This window comes from Eublepharis macularius, chromosome 2 (genome assembly GCF_028583425.1).
Source record: "Eublepharis macularius isolate TG4126 chromosome 2, MPM_Emac_v1.0, whole genome shotgun sequence".
Classification (NCBI taxonomy): Eukaryota; Metazoa; Chordata; class Lepidosauria; order Squamata; family Eublepharidae; genus Eublepharis; species Eublepharis macularius.
In genome coordinates this window covers 225,930,606-225,955,297 of record NC_072791.1, presented here as the reverse complement: position 1 = coordinate 225,955,297, position 24,692 = coordinate 225,930,606, and the positions used below count along the sequence as shown (strand labels likewise).

Below are 24,692 nucleotides of genomic sequence, written 5' to 3'. Positions count from 1 at the left end.
ATTTTGGTGTCCTGGAATAAGATACTGTGCCCTGTTTGAGTTAGGCTATGTTCAGCCACTGCTGATTTTTCCGGTTGTCCAAGTCTGCAGTGTCTTTCATGTTCTTTTATTCTTGTCTGGATGCTACGCTTTGTGGTCCCGATGTAAACTTGTCCACAGCTGCAGGGTATACGGTATACTCCTGCAGAGGTGAGGGGGTCTCTACTGTCTTTTGCTGATCGTAGCATCTGTTGTATTTTTCGGGTGGGTCTGAATACCGCTTGGAGGTTATGCTTTTTCATAAGCTTTCCCATCTGATCAGTAATTCCTTTGATATATGGCAAAAACACTTTTCCTGTAGGAGACTGTTTTTCCTTGGTTGTTTGATTCATCCTGGGTTTGATTGCTCTTCGGATTTCATTTCTGGAGTAGCCATTTGCCTGAAGTGCGTGGTTTAGATGATTAATTTCCTCATTGAGAAAGTGTGGCTCACATATCCGTCTTGCACGATCCACTAATGTTTTCATTATGCCTCTTTTCTGTCGGGGGTGGTGATTGGAGTTTTTGTGTAAGTACCGATCAGTGTGAGTTGGTTTCCTGTAGACCTTGTGACCTAACTGAAAGTTTGCTTTGCGGATGACCAAGGTATCCAGGAATGGGTGTTTTCCCTCGATTTCTTTCTCCATTGTGAATTGTATGTTCAGGTGGATGTTGTTGAGATGATTCAAAAACCCCATCAATTCTTCCTCCCCATGGCTCCAAATGATAAATGTATCATCCACAAACCGCAACCATACACTAGGTTTGTGGGGTGCTGATTCTAGAGCTGTTTTTTCAAAATGTTCCATGTAGAAGTTTGCTATAACTGGGCTGAGTGTCAGACTGTGGCTAAATAATATCCTTCTTACAGGTTCTCTTCTACAAGCAAACAAGAGTCCATTGTTTGAATAAGGAAACTTTACTGTAGAAATGACCCATTATAGTCCACTGTCCTGAATAAGAGATCCAGGATGGTACAAGAGCATTGTTACCAATAAAGAGCAAAGCATGAGGTACAAAGTAACAGTTCCCAGCTGAGCCAGCCTCCCCCCACAGTTCTCAAAACAACATCTTTCAGACTTGGGAAGCTGGACTCTCTCAAGGCCAATCTTGGGTGGAACGTTGTTAGACAAAACAGTCTCGTTCGGTGAGAAGTCTGCTTGGGAACTTGTGCACCTGTGGGGAAAGCACTTAAACACTAGAAGCATTAGAAAATGGAGACAGTACAGCTCATATACCCACTGAACCTGACACTGAGAGGGCTCCCCATGGCCACCCCATCTATCTGTTCATAGAATTCGTTATCCCATTGGAAGTAACTGGTTGTCAGACAATGATGGAATAAGGCTGTTACATCCTCTGGGAAAATCTGATTAATAAGTGCAATAGTGTCTTTTACTGGAACCTTGGTAAACAGGGATACAACATCAAAACTGACCAGTATGTCTTGTGGATTGAGTTTCAGAGAACTGATTTTGTTGATGAAATCTGCTGAATCTTTGATGTAAGACGAGGTTTTCCCGATGTGGTCCTGCAGGAGATCTGCCAGATGTCTAGCTAATTCATATGTCGGTGAACCAATGGCACTCACAATGGGTCGGAGTGGGACTGAATCCTTATGTATTTTAGGGAGTCCATATAGTCTAGGTGGCTGTGCTTCTGTCTTGCATAGTTTTCTGTGCGTATCGGGATGTAGTGAGGAATTCTTGATCAGCGCGTTTGTTAGCCTGGTGATTTTGCAGGTGGGATCTCGTTTTAGTTTTTTGTAGGTGGAGGGGTCCAGTAGTTCCTTTATTTTCTTTTTGTATTCCTCTGTTTGCATGATCACTGTAGCATTGCCTTTATCAGCTGGTAGAATGATGATGTCTGGATCTGCATTGAGGGTCTTGATGGCATTTTTCTCTTTGCGTGTTATATTGCTGGTGGGAAGCTTTGCCTTTCGTAGAATCCTGGCTGTCTCTCCTCTTATTTCCTCAGCTTCCTCTTCAGGTAGATGACGAATGGCAGCTTCTACATTTGCAATGATGTCTTCCACAGGAATTCTGGTGGGGGTGACTGCAAAGTTTCCTCCCTTTGCCAAGATGGAGGTTTCTCCTGCTGAGAGTTGACGGTCTGTCAGATTGATGACAATGCATGCATTGTCGAGCATTGGGCTTGTCTGTCTTTTTTCCTGTAGTTTGTTAAACTTCTGCTTCTGTCTGGATGTGTGGTTGGTAAAAACTTGTTCCATCTTCCTGTAGGTGAGATTATCGACCTTGTCCCAATCCTGACTTCTCATTTTATGGCTGGTGTTGATATGCAGGCAAAATTGCTCCTTGTCTGTGGCAGCAAGTTCTCTGCGGGTAGTGTGGATTCTCTCATGTAAGAGGGCCTGTTCTAGACGGTCATAAATGCGGTTTGCCTGTGTGGTTTTGAAGATTCTTTTTGTTATGAGAAAAGATGGAATGGTTCTTGTGTCCCTGCAGCGTAGGAGAAAGGTTAAAGAACAGAGTAGATGTGCTTTCTTGTTCCGAAGTGTTTCCAATCTCCGGGTCTGTTGGAATGTTTCCTCCCCGTAGAGGTGTTCGATGTATTGTCGAAGGCTTTCACGGCCGGAGAACGATGGTTGTTGTGGGTTTTCCGGGCTGTATTGCCGTGGTCTTGGCATTGTAGTTCCTGACGTTTTGCCAGCAGCTGTGGCTGGCATCTCCAGAGGTGTAGCACCAAAAGATAGAGATCTCTCAGTGTCACAGTGTGGAAACTCCCTGGGAAACTCTTACAGGATGACTCAGCTCAGTCTCACCCCTCCTGAGTAGATATAAATGACCTGCCACATCTTTTCCACACAGTAGAGACCCCCTCACCTCTGCAGGAGTATACCGTATACCCTGCAGCTGTGGACAAGTTTACATCGGGACCATAAAGCGTAGCATCCAGACAAGAATAAAAGAACATGAAAGACACTGCAGACTTGGACAACCGGAAAAATCAGCAGTGGCTGAACATAGCCTAACTCAAACAGGGCACAGTATCTTATTCCAGGACACCAAAATACTGGACAACACTTCCAACTACTTTGTCAGACTGCACAGGGAAGCCATTGAAATTCACAAGCATAAGGAAAACTTCAACAGGAAAGAAGAAACCTTAAGAATGAACAGAGCATGGTTTCCAGTTCTGAAAAACACCAGGCTAACAAAACACTCCACACCCGACAATAGCCCTTCAGAGAAGATTAGCACATCAAGCACCAATCCATATGCAAAAGAACCTCCTCAGGATACAGTGAAGCCTCCTTCCATTAGCATTCCACACCCTGGGAAACTCTTACAGGATGACTCAGCTCAGTCCCACCCCTCCTGAGTAGATATAAATGACCTGCCACATCTTTTCCACACTGTGACACTGAGAGATCTCTATCTTTTGGTGCTACACCTCTGAAGATGCCAGCCACAGCTGCTGGCGAAACGTCAGGAACTACAATGCCAAGACCACGGCAATACAGCCCGGAAAACCCACAACAACCATCATTCTCCGGCCGTGAAAGCCTTCGACAAATTAAGAGATCTTCAGAAGTGAAAGAAGCCCCTATGTATGATTGTAGAAACCAAGACTACCCTTGGCAATTTTTCTTGTGTAAGTGGGTGGAGTGAATAGTTAAAAAGAGTTAGATAAAGGCATGATAATATAAATGGTGTATAGAATTTTCTGAGATGGATATTTAAGGGACCAACTGGTCCCTTCTGAAGCTATCTGCCAGATGAGATCTTCTTTGGAGGCCTTCCGAGGTGAGATGATTGGCTGCTAGCAGTGGCCTCCTCAGTCGTTGCATCTTGCCTCTGGGCCTCCTTCTCCAGTTTGTTGAGTTTGGAGGCACAAGAAGAGGCATAATAAAAGAAGGGCTGGGGAAACGGAGCCAGCTGGAATGCAGGTTGTAGGTTATTAAATTATTCTAATTTGAATTTGGCAAAAACAAACCCCAGAATTTGACGTGCACATGATAGATTTTGTAAATGTTGAATATGGCATACAAAATGGGAGTCTTTTTAATCTTTTGAGACAGAAAAATTAGAGAGAAATAGGATCACAATAAATGGCTAAATATTGTAGAGCGTGGTTATGTTGACTTTGATTTTAATCAAACAAATCAAGAAAACAGAGAGAGAAAATGTTAGAGCCACAAGGGGGTCTGAGTGTGCGTGTGTCAGGAAGGGCAATTCCTATTGGCCTGCAGTATTTTCTGTTTTTTGCCACCACCAAAGGCTGTGGCAGATCTAACAAAGGGAAAATAAAAATGCTTAATTCTAATGTAACCTTAGAGACATAGATGTTACCTTCAGATCCCCTCTGTTGGGATGGATGCAGGTCAACTGGAACTTGGGGAAGCTTGTGTGACTTTGACAAGACTCCTACTGCTTTTAACCCTTTCTGCCCCAGATGGTTGGATTTCTTTCCACCCAATCCTGAAGTTTGAAAGTGATGCCGTGGGACCCTAGGCATACCTTCCAATCATGTTAGAGGGCATGTACCCCCATGCTTTATTGCCCAGCACTGGTTATCCAAATAGTCATCCATCTTGCCTTTTCTGCCACTTTGGGCAAATGTTTATCTCCTGGTAGGAAACTCATCTTTGGCTCAGTTGCCATTTGAGCATTTTATTACCACCCCCCCCCCCCGAGATCTGATTTCCCAAACATAATTCATAGCATTGTTGTACCTCCCCAGAACAACAGCATAGAAATAGTATTTGAGCTTAAGGTGTTGTACATCTTTTATTTTTATAGACTGAATGGTACCCCGTTGTCTGTGATGCCACAAATATTGTCGAGATTTGATAAAATCTGTGTCAAAGTAAATAGGTAGGATCCACAGTACTGTGAGAAGAGTAAAGCTCATTCAACAAGACTTTCACACACACACCTGTCTCAGGAGCTCTCTGAACACCCCAGAATTCATCTAGAGGTCAGAGGACTTTCACAAGCAGTTCACAGCATGTAAGGGGGTCTGTAATGAAAAGGGGGAATCAGCAAATATTGTTCCCCCTCCTCTGCCTGTGATAGTGTCGTTCTACTGTTATGTCATCATTTTGCCAATGAAAACAACTGTTGGCTCCAGCTCATTATGTCTTCATTATGCCCAGCACTTTAGATGACTGGAAGAATTGTAATTATTTAATACTGATTCCTTATTTATGGAAATATAATTTGGGATACATTAAAGAAATGCACGCTGCCATTTTGTTTTATTTCATTATAATGCATTCCCATCACCTCTTCTGAATCTACAGTAATCTCTTGCAAGAATATAGTATGTTTTGTTTCCAGCTGTTGGAAAAGCAACAGCCTGCTAGGAGTCTAGTGACTGTAAATACTGCAGAAAAAGTAGTTTAGTCCACTTGTAGCCTACGGGGAGCTATGGAGCATTCTCTAGTGCTTAGGGTTTATTGAATGTTTTCTGTTGCAGTTAGGGGTGTGCAGTGCCATTCGGAATGATTCGGGTATGCTTCGTAAAGATTCGGCCATTAGTTTCAATGGAGAACATGCTTCCAGATTTCTGGGAGCCGGGGGGGGGGGGGGCGCCATTTTCTTTACAAATCATACCAAATTTGATGAGGACCTTCTCCTAACCCTCCTCTAACGACTCCCTACCCCCGCAAAATTCAGAACAATTGGACTTTGGGGCCAAAGCATGTTATGGCCCCCAAAGAAGGTACCCCATCCTCCTCCACTCTCCATTATTCCCTATGGGGAAAAAACAAGGGGGCTTTCTGGGTGGCTTGGGGTGGCATTTTGCAAGCAAAATACACCCAATTTCCCGGGGACCTGCTCCTACCTGTCCTACCATGCCCTCCTCAAGTTTCAGGGAGATAGCACTTTGTGGGGGGTATGTTATGCCCCGCCCAAAGGTGGTTCTCCCACCACACCACTTATTTCTACTATGGGCAATACTCCCACACAGCAAAAACACATAGATTGTGGCTGCCAATGGCCACAGCCACAGTCTGGCTACTACACACCCCAAGCAGCTCCTCAGAATCACACCTTTTCCTCCCAAAAAAACTAACGACCCCTTCAGTTACTGGCCAGCCACTCTCCATTGGTTCTTGTCCTGTTGTAGTAAAATACAGACTCCCACAGCAGGAACACGTGGAATGTGGCATCCATGGCCACAGGCATAATCCCCCTTTCAATCTACCCCCCAGCAGGCCCACAGACCCAAAGACATGCACCCCCAAATTTCCCACCACTCCAGAGCAGGCTGGCCAGCCACTTTCCACTGTTCTCTAGGATGAGAACTTTTAAACTGTCTTTCCCAGGGCAATTATGCACAGGCCAGGGGTGCCACAGCGGAGGGCACACGCCCGAGTGCAAGCTCATCCCTGGGAAAGCACACCTGAGCCACAAACATGCACCCCCAAATTCCCCACCACCCCCAGAGCAGGCTGGCCAGCCACACTCTATTGTTCTCTATGAGGACAAACCTTCACAACAGAGAGTCACACGCACATTGAGTTAGGTTCAAAAAAATTTTTTTTTGCTTTTAGTTACAACATTAAAGGCAAATGATTACACTAGTATCACATCACAACAGTCTCCTAGATAGGACCACAGCTATCATCAAATCAGAGAATCACACACACACACACACTGAATTACTTACCAAAACATTTTATTTCTTGTGTTTAAGTTACACAGCATGAACACATCCATTCCACCCAAACCAAACTGAACTGGGGGACATTCTTGCAACTTAGTCCAGCAGAACCATTGTCATTTCCTGCAGCTGGGCTCTCAGTTCAGCCAGTGGTGAAACACCACAGAGCAGAACAGTACCTGGCCACAAGCACAACACAATGACATTCGCAGAGCACAGTTGTGAAGGATTCCCACACACACACACACACTCCCACCCCCTGCCAGCTTCAGGCTGAACTGGAAACTGCTTGTGAGGCAGTGTTGGAATGTGGCCGTCATCATCAGCTGGCACCCACCCACACCATTCCTACTAACCCCTCTCACCCCTTCAATATGAACATTTTAACTTTAACAACAACATTTAACAACATTCTCCTCAGCTGCATAGCTTAGTTTGGCTGCTTCTCTGAGTTTCCTGCTGTGTTTGTGTGAGTCCCTAACCTAACCTGTCTCTAACCTGTCTCTCCCTCCAGTGGCAATGAACATTTCTGGGGCCTGTTTTCTCATTTATCAGAATAAATTTGTGCCCACAGGAGCTGGGACAGTTTTGGTTTGCCTTTTTCCCCTGTTGGGGCAGGGGGAGGCCAAATTGCAGGGTGCATTCCCTTTGCCACTGAGCTCCACCCTCCGCCTGCTGGATTTCTACTTCTACATTTAATGTAGGGAAGAGCGCGATTCCCCAGGTCCTAGACATGCAGAGGACGCAGGCCACAAAGAGAGCTCACCTCATTCACTCTGGAAGCCCGCTCCTGAGAAACTGAAGAGCCGAGACTTGACTTTCAGGAAGACCAACTACTCGACTCTCCATGGGAGAAGGTGGGAGCGATGTGAGCTGACAACATCGCCCACATAAGAAAAGACGTGCTTGCTCTCCATGCTCATTGGGGGGCATGAGAGGAGCCGCTGTGCCTCAAGGGAGAGGTCTGGACAGATGGCCTCCTTCTTGGCCCAGTAGCTCAGCGGATCAGTGGACAGCAACTCACAGGGCTCCGCAAGGTAGTCCCTGACCACTGCCTCCACCAAATCCTCTCTCACACGACTCATGATCCCAGAGGGCCCGAGGGCTCACCAGAGCATCTCCATCTCCATGGACATCCTGGCAGTGGCCGTAGGGGGAGCCTACTCAGAAGGGGCGTGAGAGGGACCTGCGGGCTGGGCCCCTTGCCCACCCTTCTGATGACAAGCAGCCCCTCTTGGCCTACCTACGCCTCATCCGTGCACAGAGGGCATCTCTGGCTTGGGTGAGGTTCCCATCCCACTCGGTGAAAGTGCCCTTAATGCGCGGGTCGCACATGGTCGCCAACATGTACGACTCCCTCTGTGAGAGGTTTTAGCCTGGCACCTATGCCCTGCTGCAGCCTTCTCACAAGTGTGCACACCACTGGAACAATGTCTGTACATGGTGCATTGGGTCTACAAAGGAGGCCATTGAACTCTGGAGCATGTGCACCAGAGGGATGATCAGACCCAGGGTCACTGTGTCAGACGAGACCACCACAGTGAAGTCCTTGAAGGGTTTCAAAACCTCCACTGTCTGGGTGATGATGAGCCAATCCTCCTGGCTGAACTCACCCTCCTGCCTCCAAGCATCGCTCTCTGAGAGCCACACCTTGAGGGCAGCCTGCTGCTCCACTAAGCGTTCCAGCATGGCACAGCTGAAGTTCCAGCTAGTGACTATGTCACAGATCAGCAATGCTCCGGCACGCCTGCCCTGGCCTGCTTCTGGCGCAGTTTGTGAGAGGACTTCACACTGCGCGAAAAGTGACTCGTGAGCCTCCGACATTTCTGCAGGAGATACTGGAGGTCCCGAGTTGCAGGGTCCTGGGGAGCCCAACCCAAGCACAGCTTTCACCTCTAGGTCAAGTTTGCGCGCTGCACAGTAAATGCGCTCCTGGCCCAACTGCCGTGCCTCTGCCCTCATGTTGCGGCCACCATCTGTCACCATGCATCCCATGGTGACGGTGCCCTTGCCTACCCAGCTGTCCAACTCCCTACTCAAGGGAGTAGGGCTGAGAGATAGGGGGCTAGCTGCCCGGTCTGCTGAAGATGGAAAAAAAGCAGCACGGGCAACCGTCACGATCTGGGCCTCCTGTCAGTTCCTGGCAGGTAGACCCCTCAGCCCCTCTCCAGTGAACACACATTGATTCCAGTAGAAAAGCTTTTATTAGGATCTTTACAGTTCAGGTCTGAACTCCATCACAGAGTTTGGTAGAAGTGACAAGGCAAAGCAGATAAACATTCTTATACTTGATTTTCCCGCTCTCAAACAACTGTCAGGATTTTGGTGCACAACTCTATGAGAACCCTTTATAGTTATGGCTAAACAGTGAGTACACAATAATAGGTTCCTAGCGTCTGGGCAAAGTAGCAGGCATCTGGAGTCTCCAAGGTCATCTGTAGCTCGGAGATGGATAGTTCTGTGAGCTAACATGAGAGGCCCATCCTGGTTAGAGGGCCTGGAGAAATAACAGTTATAATATTGAAAGAACATGACTAAGGAGAGAATACATCAGGTTAGCATTAAACATTCAATATACTGTGGCATCAGTGGCATAACAATAAAAAAATCATGGCATGGCTGTACACAGATAGATAAGGAGGAATCCAGGATCACATCCAAACTCCTGACTGATGGTATGGGTACAAGTGGTGCCCCCTCAAAGGCTTGGAGATGGATCGCCTCCTCCAACAGCCCACGTCCCAAGTTCTCACGTATGCCAGCCTGCTATACCTGCCCGGGGGGGGGGGGGGGTTGTATGCTGCCCAGTAGTCCTCTGAAACTGTGAAGAGTTCTGAGGGCCTTTCATTGCCTGTTGTTTAGAAGCTCACTCACTGTGTTATCTGTCCTTTGAAGTAAAATACTTTCACTTTAGCAGCCGTTGACCTTGGGGGCAGATGCAGCTAGACGGAATTGTATCTGCCATGAGAACAATGATGATTTCGTTCCTCACTTGATATTGTTGCATATCGTAGTCTAAACTTTGCTACTTTTTGTCTCTGGTGTTCATGCCAGAATTTTACTGGGCTACTAACCTGCGGGTAGGACTTTCCTCTACAACTAACCCTGCTTTCCCTCTACATGTCACTTCTGCCAATTTTAATGTCTGAGCACCTTGAACCTGATGGATCTCTAATAAAGTTTACTTAACTGCATGGGCTCGGTGCGGCTGCACCGATAGGAGAGAGAGTGGACCTCTGGTGGGACACTGGGCACGAACCAGGAATACGCCTAGGTGACAGGCGAGATAACTGCATACTTTGGGGGACTGATCCTGCCACCGAGCAGAGGCGGCTGATGGAGAGGCTGCGCTCAAATTGGGATTCACTGGATTATCAAGACAGAGCGAGAATTATGACCCGGCTGGATACCCTGTTCAGGGAGGAGGAGACATGGGGGCTATTGAGACACAGGAGGAACCTCGAGGAGCCTCGATCCCACGGGATTCGAAACAAAGAAGAAAAAGGGTGCCGATCCCGCTCTGCCAGTCTGGACGCTTTGAAATTGGAGGACTATTACAAGGCCATGGAGATGAACCGACAAGAGAGCTCGGGCACCCCTCAAGGAACTTTACTTCAACCAAATCACCTGTGAGATTGATGTGGAGAACTTGGAGATTTACTTGCCAAGGACTTACATTTTGCAGAAGTCCCTATACATTTCTCTGGAGCCAGCACCCCGAACAAGGTCTTAACTGCCATGGTGGGAAGATGCGGCACTTCAGGAAATTATCCCACCATGGAGGGCCCAGAGACTGCAAACTGGTATCCTGCAAGTGCCTGATAGGTCAGTTGCCTTGCCCCTGAGGGATCCAGTGGGGGTACAACCAGCCAGCCCCCTACGCCCCAGGGCCCCAGCTGGACCACAAGCGCTAGTATTGCCCTGGGACCGCTGCCCCCTCCGTTGGTGCTGCTCCCAGGGAGCCCAGGTGTCCCTCCTGCACAGCCACAGGGGTGGTGGAAGCTAGAAGCGCAATTTGATGGAGACCCTGAGGAGCTGGGATTCTTCATCGTGCAGGCTGTGGAATTTTTCCAAGAGTCGGGGCACACCTTCCAGAATGAACATAGTCGGGTAATTCGTCTGGGTTCTCGATTGGGAGGTGCCATGGCCAAGTGGTACATTACCCTATATGAGGCCCAAGCCCCTGAATTGACGAACCTCGATGCATTCGTGAGAGCTTTGAGAGCCCAGTTTGAAGATCCTCTGGAAGAGTAGCAGGCTAGGACAAAGCTAAAGAGAATGAGGCAAGGCCACCGATCCATGCGTGAGTACGCCGCCGAGTTCAGACAGTATGCAGCGAAGGTGCGTGACTGGACAGAGGGAATAAACACAGAAGTTTTCCAAGCCGGGCTGAACCCCAATTTAGTAGCCAAGGCCCTAGTACAAGATGATCCCCAAACCTTACTATGGTGGAGTTGAAAATCTTGAGCAGTTGAAAAAGTTGTTCACCTTAGAACCTGCCCTACAGCACCCAGATGAAAATTGTAAGTCTGTTGTGCTGGTAGACTCGAGTGACGTTACCATGGGAGGAGTCTTGTTGCAAGCTGACGATGAGGGGAAGTTACACCCCTGTGCATATGCGTCCAAAAAGTTTTCTGGAACTGAACGCCACTGGGCGATCTGGGACAAAGAGGCTGATGTGGTTAAATTGGCACTGTCTACTTGGAGACATTAGCTAGAGGGAGCCAAGGTACCTTTTGAAGTATGGACTGATCATAAAAATCTAGAAGCCCTAGAAACGCAGCGCAAGCTTGGCACCAAACACTTGAGGTGGGCGGAGTTCTTCTCCAAGATCAATTTTATGTTGAAGCACCTCCGCAGCAAATCTAATTTCCTGGTGGATGCATTATCACGCATGCCTCAACATGAAAGCCAAAGGGGGTGGGGAGTAGTGGACACTGTGTTTTCACCATCCAATCTGGGAGGGGCTGTAGTTACTAGAAGCCAAGCCCAATCAGTGAAACAAGACACCATTCCCACAGGCTGGGAGGAGAGAGTCTACAAGGAGACCAAAAAGGAGGGGGATGCTATACCCAAAGAGGTACTGCAAAATGGCAAATCAGGCTGCTGGTACAAGCAGGAGAAATTGTACATTCCAGCCACCCTAAGAGGGGAAGTGTTAAAACAATGTCACGATTCTAAGTTAGCTGGACGTTTTGGATACTTGAAAACATTGCACTTAACCCAAAGGCAATTTTGGTGGCCAGGCAAGAAAAGATACGTTTCCCAGTATATTTCTGCCTGCCAAGTGTGCTTAATGGGGAAAAAGAGAGGGGGTAAGCCGCCTGGACTGTTGCGGCCCCGAGAAACCCCCTCCCAACTATAGGCAGTGGTCTCAGTGGACTTTATCTTCCCCCCTTGAAGGGCAAAACTGTAATTTTGGTGGTGGTAGATTTGTTTTCCAAACAAGCCCATTTTATCCCTTGCTCCAAGATTCCCACAGCAAAGAGACTGGCCACCCTGTTTTTGCAACACGTAGTCAGACTCCACTCATTTCCAGATAAGGTAATTTCAGATCACAGAGTACAATTCGTTGCCAACTTCTGGTGGGAGCTATTGAAAGTGGCGGGGATTGAGCAAGGGCTCAGCTCCGCCTACTGCCCCAATACAGATGGACAAACTGAAAGGGTTAATCAAGTACTGGAACAATTCTTGAGATGTTATATCAATTATCAACGAGACAATTGGGCCAAATTTTTGGTTTTCACTGAATATTGTTATAACAATGCCATTCATGCATCCACAGGCGCCTCTACCTTCATTGTGGCTCATGGATATGAAGGCACAGCAATACCCTTTACCCAGACCCCACAAACCAAGCAACCGGGACCAGAGTGGTGGTCTAAACTGACAAAACAATGGGATATAATTAAAAAGACTTTTGAAAAAGCCAAAGAGGATTATAAAAAATATGCTGATAAAAAAAAAATCAGCTCCTTGGAAATTACAAGTGGGAGATTATGTATACATCTCTACTAAACACTTGGAGTGGGGTGGGGGGGGGAACCAAGCAAGAAACTAGACTGGAGGTTCTTGGGGCCCTTTCAATTTATCAAAATCATAAATGAAGTAACAATGGAAGTAAAACTACCCAAGAACTTAAAAAATATCTATCTGGTTTTCCATTTCAGCCTCCTGAAGAAAGCTCCCCCTCCTGATAAATGGCATCATGGAACTCCCCCCCCCCTTCATGAATGGACAGCAGCACTATGAAATCAAAGACATACTGGACTCAAAGCTAAAACGAGGGGTGTTGTGTTACTTAATACTTTGGATGCATTTTGATGAGGGGCAAAAAGAGTGGGTGAAAGCCTCTGATGTGAGCGCCCCAAAACTGACTCTCAAATTTCACAAAGCTTACCCTCACAAACTTGGACCCATGTAAGAGGAGGATTCTATTTTGAAGAAGCAGTATGTCATGTATGCCTGCCAGCTATACATGCCATTGGAGGGGGTTGTATGCTGCCCAGTAGTCGTCTGAAACTGTGAAGACTTCTGGGAGCCTTTCATTGAATGATGATTTCATTCCTCACTTGATATTGTTGCATATCGTAGTCTAAACTTTGCTACTTTTTGTCTCTGGTGTTCGCGCCAGAATTTTACCGGGCTACTAAACTGGGAGTAGGACTTTCCTCTGTAACTAACCATTATTTTCCTCTACACATCACTTCTGCCAATTTCACTGTCTGAGCACCTTGAACCTGATGAATCTCTAATAAAGTTTACTTCAACCAAATCACCTGTATGATTGATGTGGAGAAATTGGGGATTTACTTGCCAAGGACTGACACAAGTACAGGACCTCCGTCTTTGCGGGATTTAACTTCATCCTGCTCTGTGCCACCGATCCAGACACAGCCTCCTAAGCTCTCAACAGGGCATCAGGGGCAGAGTCAGATCGATCGCCTATCAGCAGATACAACCCAGTCCAAACATCCACACCAGCTGAGCGAGGGGGCGCATATAAAGATTGAACAACAGGGGAGAGAGTATCACTCCCTGAGGGATACCACACACCAAAGACTGGCATGTGGACAACCTATCCCCCAGTGCCACCCTCTGTCCCTGACTGTGGAGAAATGAGACAAGCCACTGCAAGGCCGTCCCTCAAATCCCCACGTCAGTGATGAGGATGAAGGGACAGAGATGTGAGCTCTTCCACCACAGTCCCTTCCTCTTCCTCCAGTACCCTTTCCTCCTGCACAGCCATGAGGGGCCTGCTGCTGGCCTCAGAGAAAACAGGGGAGGACCACCCAGCAGGAGGTTCCTCCTGCAGTTCCTCCAACATCCGATGGGTCCCTGGGGTGAGCAGGATGGATGTCTGACATCCATCCCAGGAGACACCACATGCTGCCCCTCCTCCAGCAGCTGGGTCTCAACCGCTGGAGAAGGGGGAGCCTCAGCAGCAGGCCCCCGCCCAGTGCCAGCTCCTGCTTCAAACACCTGGGTTGGGGGTGGCCCTCCAGCAGATGCCTCAGGAAAGAGGGCCTTGCAAACCCTCTTCCTATCACCAGAAGCCAGGCTGGTGAACGGCAGCAGCACAGAGGGGGGCCTCCTCTGCTCAGGTGGGGGGGGAGCCACAGCACTCCCCCTCCCCTCCACCCCTCTGGACTTAGTGCTAGCCTTTCCCCTGGGGCCCCTCTCAGCTTTCCTCTCACTCATGCTCCGCCCCCCTTGAGCCTACACTACCTACCAGCTATTAAGTTGATTTAAAAATAAACCCTAAAGCCTAGCCCAAAGTATAAATTTATCATCTATCTACCTATTTCTAAACTTTTTTTTTTTTTGGCTCTGTCACTGGAGATGGTCACTGAAATCTTTTTGAAGGGCCCTATTCATTTATGTGTGAACCTAAACCTACACCAAACAGCTGAATTCCTCTTCAGGAATCAAGCTGGCCCTAAACCCCAAATTAAGGGAAAGCCTATTCCAAAAAATGTGCCAGCCTGGCTCCAAGGGTGCCAGAGGCGGGCAGGGAAATCCTAGTTAAAGGGCTACTATTGGGTAGCCTATTTATATTTGAACAGAACCCAACCTAACTCTTACTGATTCTTCTCCTACAAAAACCTATTTAATGGGGGAAACTAGCCTTCGTTTCCTAAAAATTCATTTTAGAAGGCAAATATTAGTCAATGACAGAAGCCTACCACTAGCCTGCCTACCTCACATGTCCACTATTTAAATCAAATCTACTTTCTTTGAGAAACCCAAAGTAAACTTGTCAAACACTGCTATAACTGCAAACACAACCACCCAACCAACAAAACAAAAGCAGCAGCAAAAAAATAGTTGGTAAAACACCAACTATTCTAAGAAACACCAACAGCACACCAACTGTAAAATTTGCCAAATTTGCCAAACAACAACAGTAAAAAAACCCAAACCCCCAAGCAAGCTCCCTCTGTACACCCCAACAGTAAACTTTTAAACCAAACAACTCAACAGGAACAGCTTCCTCCCACACACACACATACACCAACAACTGGAAAAAATTTAAACCTCTAACAGTGAACTTATAAACAACACAACTCAAAACAGGAACCGTATCCATCACCACCAACAACAACAGCAGGAAAAAAGTCAAACCCCCAACAGTGAACTTTAAAACAACACAAACAACAGGTACAGTTTCCCCACCAACAACAACAGCTGGAAAAAAAGTTAACCCACCCCCGAAAAGTTAAAACTGTAAATAAAGACCAGCCTCCCCCCCCCCAGTCAGAAGCCCCAGTCAGAAGCCGCTCACACACACACACACACACACACACACACACACACACACACACAGGTAAGAATCCACCCCACCAAAAAATTAAAGATTATTTTAAATTAAGGTTTTTTTAAAAAAAAATCCCTACCCTTCCCCCCCACCCAGACAAGCAAAAAAAATCCCCCCTAGAGAAAACCCAGGGAGTCACTGACTCTCTCATCAGTCCTGAAGTCCAGCGGGCGGTCGGTCGGTCAGTCAGTCAGTCAGTCAGTCAGGTGAAGTCAGTCCAGCCAAAATGGAGACAGAGAGTCTCTACCAGCAGCAGTGGGAGTCTCTCTAGGCCAGGAACAGAATGGAAGCTGGCCCAAAGGCCAGCCTCTAATTTAAATCCCCTGCTGCATCTCCTTCCAGAGAATCCATTGGCTGGAAGGAGGATGCAGCAGTGGGATTGGACACTCCTAACTCCCCCCTCCCTTCCCTGATCCCCCTCCCTCCTCCCCCTTGTACTCCTAGTCTGGTCACTCAAACCTCCTCATACCTCCCATCTTGTAAATTAGGCAGGAATCTCTACAAACTTTGCTGGCTGCTTGCATTGCAAACATCCAGCAAAGTTCTGAAGCAAATTCAAGCTTCTCTCCTGTTTTTACAAGATGGGAGGGGGAAGGAGGTGGTTGTAGTGAATCACTCACTCCTTCTCCCCCCTCCCCTCTCCTAAGAAAGCGCAGGAAGCTTGATTTTGCTTCAGAACTTTGCCAGCTGTTTGCAAATGCAAACAGCCAGTAAAGTTCTGCTGCCGGCTGCCCCAAAGCTTTTCGAAGTGACACAAAATGCTTCAGGAAGTTCTGCTTCTGTATTTCTGAATCTTTCTAAATCGGGCCTAATTTGGGTTAAAAACCCGAATCGGATACCCGAAGTGCACACCCCTAGTTGCAGTTCAATCTACCTCTTGTTTTTCCCTCTCTGCAGTGTGTTAGTATGTGTTTGTGCTCTGAAGGCCTCACTGTTGCATTAATAGCCTGCAGTTTGTTACTGTCTTTTGCAAAAACCCTTTTGCAGTACATTCACTGAAAACAAATTTCGAAGTGCCGTCAGTCAGTCGGCATATTTTATATTTTTATATATGCCAATAAAGGCTTGCTTGACTGACTGAAATTCCGAAGTGTGGATTGAATTACTTCCTGAACTCTGCCAACACCCGCCACCACGAAGATGGTCCCCATTCCAAGGTTCTGTCCATGCAAAAACAGCAGTTTAATTTTTTTACCCAGAACAGTTCATTCTGTTCACACCCATACCCCGGCATAACAGATGCAATGGCTAACTTTTGAGGGAGGTCCTAGAGAAGAGAAAATGTCATCCTGTCACACAGTGTCATGTGCAACACAACCCTTTCTGTCTCCGTGTGGCTTTGTTTTTAGTTGACTGAGCTGGGGAATGTACAGCAATACAGTTCAGCAGAGAGGGAGGTGGCAGAGTAGAACCTGATATGATGCCCACGGGCCCTCTGGCCAAGAGCTTGGAAAGCCACCAGGCCTTTCTGTCAGTGCCTCTTGGACACCTATGAGCAGCCCATGAGGCTGTTGTGCATATGCATCTATGTACTGGGCCTTTGCCACTCAAAGCTGCATGCATTAGTGAAACATTCCTGTTTTGACTGAAATCAACAGGGCTACAAGTCCTGTAACAGTGAGCCGTCGTGTGCCTTTCAGTTGTTTGCCTTGACCCAAAGTGTTTGTTCCAGTAACACCATGATTTATGATGATGTGCCGGCACTAAGTTCTGTACTGGTACAGAAAGTTTGAGGGTTGGGGCGGTTAATTTTGTGGTTCTCCAAGTGACAGTAATGGAGAAGGGCCAAATCTCAGTCATGACCTGATTTTTAAAAAAAATTATTTTAGAAAAATACAAAATACAATACTACCAAACAGGGCTTTTTTTTCTGGGGAAAGAGGTGGTGGAACTCAGTGGGTTGCCCTAGGAGAAAATGGTCACATGGCTGGTGGCCCCGCCCCCTGATCTCCAGACAGAGGGGAGTTGAGATTGCCCTCCACGCCGCTGAGCAGCGTGGAGGGCAATCTCAACTCCCCTCTGTCTGGAGATCGGGGGGGGGGGCACCGGCCATGTGATCATTTTCAAGAAGTTCCGGAACTCCGTTCCACTGCGTTCCTGCTGAAAAAAAGCCCTGCTACCAAACATTTCAACATATTTGGAATACATTAAACACAATAATTCCTATACTCTTAATTAATCTTACACAATAACTACTACACAATAACTACTCTTACACTCTAGTATGATTCATATATATACCAACTCATTTTCTTTGGCTGCAGCAGCAATTTCTGACTGGTTTTCCAGAATTGACACTTGTTATTATGCTTTGAAACTGTTAATTTTATCATTCTAATTACCTCTCAAACCCTTCCTAACTAATCTATTTTGCTTGGGTTATATAGTTTGTCCCTCAATATTTTGCCAGAATTCTTGCCACTATATGCAAAGTTAATACTCCTGCTTACATAGATATATAGATTGTTTTTATATAATTCAATAAGAAAATGACAGCTCTAAAAGGTAAACTAATTCTGGATATTTCAGATATACCACATCTGATACTATTCTCTAGACTTTCTGTGCTTTATTACAGAGCCTCCACATATGGGAGAACTTGGTTTTTATTTAGAGGGGGGTAAAATCCTTTTATCAACTGTTGTTAATTCTTCCATTCCTAATAGTTGCATGTAACATTTCCAATATGGTAATGATACAGAGTAGGAGTTTATTTTAATTATGAAAATGAACACTGGGCTATAGTGGCTGTAAAATGGTATTTTAGATAAATAAAATGTTTTTTTATTTAATCTGATAGATGGTGTTTACATTTCTCGATACTTTGCAATTCTACAGAGATTGATTGTTGGCAAATAAAAATGCTGATGGGTTATTTCAAAGGCATTTTAAAAAGCAAACTGGTTTTCATTACTTTTCTCACAAATTACAATATGTTCAGTTTCTTGGCAGTACAGAAGTGGAGCAGCCCAAAGGTACTGAAGTTGTGAGAGATGCTGTTAGAAAGCTTAAGGTAGGAAAGACTTTTCAAATGTTGTATAAACCCAAGCAATGATTGATCTGTTCTAAACATACCTTGGTAGCTCTTGTAATGTGATTTTAATTATTATTTGTTTTGTGATTTTAATCAGCTGTATTTTCATCACAGAATTGTTATATAAGGTGCTGAGCCTTTCTTCAATATGTAAACTAATATCAACCAAAAACTGGAATGATCTAATAAATACTGTAATAGTAACATTACAATTAATTAACAACAGGATTATCCCTTAATGTTCTGGGACTAAATTCATACATCTTGTTCAAATACTGGCACTATTCGGTATAATAAGAATACAAGCATTCCATAAATGCTGCCTTGATAGCCTTTATGAGGGCAGAAAAGCAGGATATAAATTTTGTTATATAAATAAATAAATAAATAAATAATGACCACCATAAGTGATTATATGAATGCTTGTATCATTTTACAGTTATGTAGTTAAAGAATTTAGAGCAAGATCTTGACTTCCATAAATATTCTGAAATGCTAGCCTCTAAACATTTAACTAAGTGTTAACTTGGCAGGCATTGCACAAGGGAGAACATTACACATGTATTTCACACTATACTAGTTCTAGTGAGGTAGCCGTGTTAATCTGTCACTTCAAAAATAAACAAGGATTTTGGTGTATCGAGTAAGTAAGTCTGTATTTCAGCATAAGTTCCATGGGCTAGAGCCCACTTCATCAGGTGCACAAGGTGAGTCTTCAGTTGGCAGACATATATTTGACAGGCTGTAAAGAAAAACAATGTAAACAGAGAGCAGACCTTGCAACAACCTCAGATGCCACCTCTGTCCCCATGGATATGGGCAGTACTGTTACAGGATGAGCTGTATACCCTCTTTGACTCCTCTAGTTGCTTATCCTCCACAGTAGCCCTGTTCACATGATACGGTGAATGTACATCCTGCCTGCATGTGCACACATCTGTTTATATGAAAGCACCAATGTGTGTTCACCTTACAAGTGAAACTGAGAAGTACCTGACTAAATATGGAGTGCCACTCGGTGCCCATACACTGTACACACACTGCATGCACAATCACTGTTAACTTGTGGACAGGGTTTCTGTGGAGCCATTGAGTACCAACCATGCTCTTCTGCTCTCGGCATAAGACAAACAGATCACCCATATCAACAAAGGTTCTGTCACGAAAATGACAATATTCAGCAACCAGAGGGAGAGCATTTCAGTCTCCTAGAACTGCGGAATTAAAGAAGCTTTGAAAGGCTCTCTCAGGAATGTGACAAGGACATAGGTTCCTTTAGTAATTAACAGTATTGATCAAGCCAGAAAAACTATGGACATTGAGTCCGTTTTCCAGTCTCTACTTTCTACTATTCTGAACGTCCGTATTTTTCTTGATGGCGTGAATTTTACATAATTACATCTCACCTACCCTGATCTGGATAGCTCAGGTGAGCCTGATCTCGTTAGATCTTCGAAGCTCAGGAGTCAGCCTTGGTTAGTAATTGGATGGGAAACCTCCAACAAAGACCAAGGTTGCAGAGGCAGGCAATGACAAACCACCTCTGTTAGTCTCTTGCAGTGAAAACCCCACCAGGGGTCGCCAAAAGTCAAGTATGACTCGAGGGCACTCTCCACCACACTTAGAGAAATGGGTTTTATTCGGATAGTAAGTTTTTATAAAAATTATTAGGTCTCTGAACACTAGAACAGTTTGCTGCCTTCTCTTCCTCTGGCGCCCAGCATGTAAAAAAAACCCTATTCCTGGGAGACAGATGACCCACCCACCCCCCAAACAGTATGTGGGGCATACTGGGGAGGGGAGACAGGAAAATCTCAGTACGTGGGCACAACCCTTTCAATTTGCTCAGATTCCAGTGAGAGTAATATGGCTTCGCACACAATTTGTGGGATGTGTGGATCCATGGACCCTAAGACATTTTATTACTCTTGCGAAAAACTCGTTTATTTCTTTAGAAATTCCTTAGAAGTTTAGCCTGAGGAAGAAACTTCATCATTTGCTTCACATTTTGCTTTCTGTAGGACCTTAGGGATGGCTCTAATTTATATGCTAAAGAGGTTTGAGGGTAGATGGGAAGAATGTTGTGTGGGGCAGAGCTACAAAATCAGGCCTTCAAAATGTAGCACCTGGGGCTTCACTGAGGAATTGACAAGCAAACTTACGTTTTTCTGTCTTAGACCTCCTACACAGTCAAGATTCCAACAGGCCTTTAAGGCACAGAAAATATGTCAATGACACCGCCCCCCTCCTGCTCATTTGATGGCTTAGTTCAGCTATTGAAATAAAGAGGTGTCAACTGTTCAGTTTACTTTTTTTCTCCCCTGGCCTGGAAGTTTTGAGTTGAAAGGGTAGTGATCGAGTGGAGCGCGAGCGAACAGGGAGGAGTACACGCGAGTCTGTTCACTGGCCGTTCAAGTGTCATTCGTCACTTGTGGCTCGGCCCTGAGAGACCTTGTAGCATTAGGGCCATTACAGATCCATCCCTCTATTATAAGCAATATAGTTTCATCTTTTTTACATTAAATTAGAACTTTATAAAATACTGGACTTTCTTGTGTGCTTGTGTGAATATTATTTTGAATCAAATTGATTCTATATTAATAGATTACTTTTGGGAAGCAGAAAAGCAGTAAGCATTTCCCAATCAAAAAAATTACATATGGCGCATAAGATTTTTTTTTAAGCATCTGCCTTTGCTATCATTGTCTCCTTGGACTATATCAGCGTCAAGGGATTGTTAAAATGCTTGAGCTAAAAAAACTCCCCTTGTCCTGCCAATTTTATCCAAGCTGCAGAAAGACAGTTAAAATGAAATTTTTTAGTTATGCTTTAAAAAGGTACCAAAACTCTTTTGACAGATGATCTCTGAAAAGAAGTTTCTGCAGCACCCATGAGACATGCGCTTTCTATTCATATTGGTGTGCTGTGCAAATTATATTACTAAAAATCAAGATTCCAGTCCAGTAGCACCTTAACGACCAATGAGATTCCCAGGGAATAAGGTTTCAAGAGTCCGTTCATCAGATACGTTTGAGTCTCGAAAGATTGTACCCTGGAAACCCTGTTGGTCTTTAAGGTTCAAATCTTCCTTTTCTACTGCAGACCAACACAGCTACCAACCTAAAATTGTTTTAAAATAATATTTAAAAGGTACATATCGATTGGTCCATCATGAAACAAAGGGGAACTATGTTAGCCCCGAGCCAATACTGCATGTTTTCTATGCCTAATTTAAATGTGTAGTCTACTTTTAGAGCAGATGGTTAGATTCATTTAATTTTCCACGCAAAAAGATGAGGATGAGAGAAGCTATATGACCAACAAAGGCTGGAAATCTTATCTTAAACTATCGAAGGAAGGAAGGAGCTTGGGGGGAGGTAGGAAAGCCCATGGGAAAACAGAAGGATCTCCAGTTCAACCATTACTTGGTAAATTAAAAAAAAACATCCCTTTTCAATTATCTTTAATTCAGCATAATATTTCTGTAATCTCACTTAAAGCATGCCCTCCATGAGCACTCTAAATGGTAAACGTGAAAGTGTATCCCTGGCTGTACATTCTTAATTAGGAAAAAAATTCTTCACTTTCCCTTTTCAAAATAGAAATGCTAATCAAAGTTTCATGAAACCCCAACAGTAGTTTTTAAAAAGCTGAATTAATTGAAGAGGGAATGAAACATGCTTAAAACATTTAGGCTGCTGTGGATGGTAGGGAAGCTAATACAGCTTTGGGGTCAGTTCAACTTGTATTCTGGGTTGTTATCCAACTTCAAGGCCTTGTTTCATCAAATAGCTGAGTGTGTTTTGGGACATAACTGTGTGCCTCAGTCTGCTATTCACTACAGATGTTTTGCACTCAGTGAAGTATTGTTTGGTCTATTGTGGGCAATTCTGTCTCAAATATATCCTGGTTAACTAGAGCTGCCTTGAAATTGTGCCCAGTTGAAATGCTCCTTAATAATTTAGTTGCAGAAGCAAGCTTTCAGCAAGCTAGAACTAGCAAAGGATTGATTCGTGTCTGTTTTCTCACTTTAGCCTCCAGTACACCAAGAGCTGTGTATAGCGTACAATGCTCTACAACTTTATTTTTGCCATTAGGTGGAGCCAACGTTCTATAGTCAAAACTAGTGCTGTTGGCAAACCTAATTTTCCCTTTGTTTTTTCTCTCAGGATTTAATTTCTGTCTCTGCTAACCAGCAGTGGATTATAGTGGGGTCCGTCAATGTTTAGATTACTAAACAATACATCTTTATTACTTTATCAACTTCTTTATGGTGGGCCACCAGTTTGGATTTCCTTTTACTTGGGTTGCATTCTGTTTCTTTGTGTCAGTATGGGGCGGGGGAGAGAGTATAAATCATACCCACCAAAGTTGCTAAGGATGTCTGGGGAGTCTAGAGAATATTTTTTTTTTGCATGTTATATAAAACACTTTCCAGAATATCCTAGTTGAGTACATTGTTCTTGTTTATGAAATGATATTTTCTGGGATTCCAATCAAAAGTGTATTTAAATCTGTGTTCTCAAAGCATTTTCTAATGAACCTCTGTAAGTCTACCCTGACCCCCAAAGTGCAACAAACGTTCATTGTTGGTGATTACTTTTCTTTTCCCCTGTGAAGGAGATAGAATGGTGCCTTTATCGTTTGAAAAAAAATTAGAACAGATGTACTGTATTCAAGAATGGCAAAACGTTGACCACACAAGCATTCACTTTGTGGTGGCCATGTGGATTTCTGCATGTTTTCAAATGAATATGAATATATGGGCTTGTATCCTACCAGTTAGCAAGGTCTGAAGCCTTCTTCCAGCCTAAGGAGCCTTTCTCCTTAGAGCCATTTCAGTTGGATGACAGTTCTTTAGTCTGAAGGAAAACCTCAAACCTTGCTGAGTGCAGTTGTAAGATACAGAACATGGAGTTGCCTTACACTGTGTCAGACCCTTGGTCCCTCCAGTTTGGGATTGTCTTCTCTGACCAGTTGCAGCACTCCAAGGTCACAAGTCAAGTAAGCCACCTGAGATGCCTTGCAGCATCAAATCTACACCAAGTCATGGCCATTCCCTTGTAGACCCCACTAGTCAGAAGCAGGCTAAATTGAATTCCGCTCATCAGCAATCCATAGTGGATTCGTAATATCGCCAGACCCTAAATCATTGTGTACTGTTGCTTTATACAGATCCGTTGGAAAAGGCTGAGATTACTGCGAAATGTAGGGGAAGGAACTGTTGCAATTTCAAACACGATCCTAGGAGTCCCTACGCTTCAGACCTGATAGCTTCAGATCTTTTCAGTTCCTTTGCAGCTTCACTTTAGCCAGCCTTCCAAACTGAACACTTGATTGAGGATGAATGCCACTAGAACCCACTGTCCTTCTGCTTGTTAACTATATAATCACTGCCCCAGTAAGCCATTGTGGCATATTGTTTAGCGTATCATACTAGAATTTGTGAGGCTCAGGTTCAAATCCTTGCTTTATCATAGAACCTCACCAGTTGACCTTGGCCCAGTCACACCCTCTCAACCTAACTTACTTCACAGGGCTATTTTATTTGTTTGTTTGTTCAACTTTTATACCTCCTCTCCAGGCAGAGCTTAGAGACTTTGTCCATGAAAAAAGTCACAAATAAATCACAGCTTGGGGCCAAATTATCCTTTACATAGAAGATGGATAAAATGGAGGATAAAATGAAGGAGAGGAAAATGATGTAAGCCACTCTGGGATCCTGTTGCAGAGAAAGGCAGGGTATAAATGAAGTAATAATAATAACATTTAAGTAAATAAAATAAATCTCTGAAACATGTATGTATGTGTTATGAGTGAAGGACTTCCAGCTGACCTTAGAGCCATTTATAAAAGTTTTGCTATTGGAATATATGAAATACATGTAGTCTTGTTTCATATGCTTCCAGTTAAGGCACCTATCTCATAACTACTGAGAGTGTTCTGACCATTGCTGAAGACTTTGGTGGCAGTCCATTCATTCTGGTAATATGGAGCAGATGCTTGAATCTTTTTAGCCTAAGAGCATCTTTGGAATTCGAATACCATGTGGTGGATGCAACCACAAAATGGCTGCCATGAGAGGTGGAGCCACACACATACACAGAGGAAGCCCAAAGGGAGAAGGCTAATTTTAAAAAATACACTGTGAAGGAGGAGTGAGAGAGAGAATGAAGCCATCACTTTGAT

The 24,692-nt window shown here is 44.8% G+C and overlaps 1 protein-coding gene across 3 annotated transcripts in view; it reads left to right on the top strand.

Annotated features, from left to right (window-relative positions):
• The window catches only part of GULP1 (GULP PTB domain containing engulfment adaptor 1), a 276,675-nt gene that overhangs the window by 198,092 nt on the left and 53,891 nt on the right, over positions 1 to 24,692 (top strand). For all 3 annotated transcript variants that reach the window (XM_054972475.1, XM_054972476.1, XM_054972474.1), the window contains exon 5: positions 18,411 to 18,482. In XM_054972475.1, coding sequence (XP_054828450.1) covers positions 18,411 to 18,482 — 72 coding nt within the window. The remainder of the gene's footprint in view (positions 1 to 18,410; positions 18,483 to 24,692) is intronic.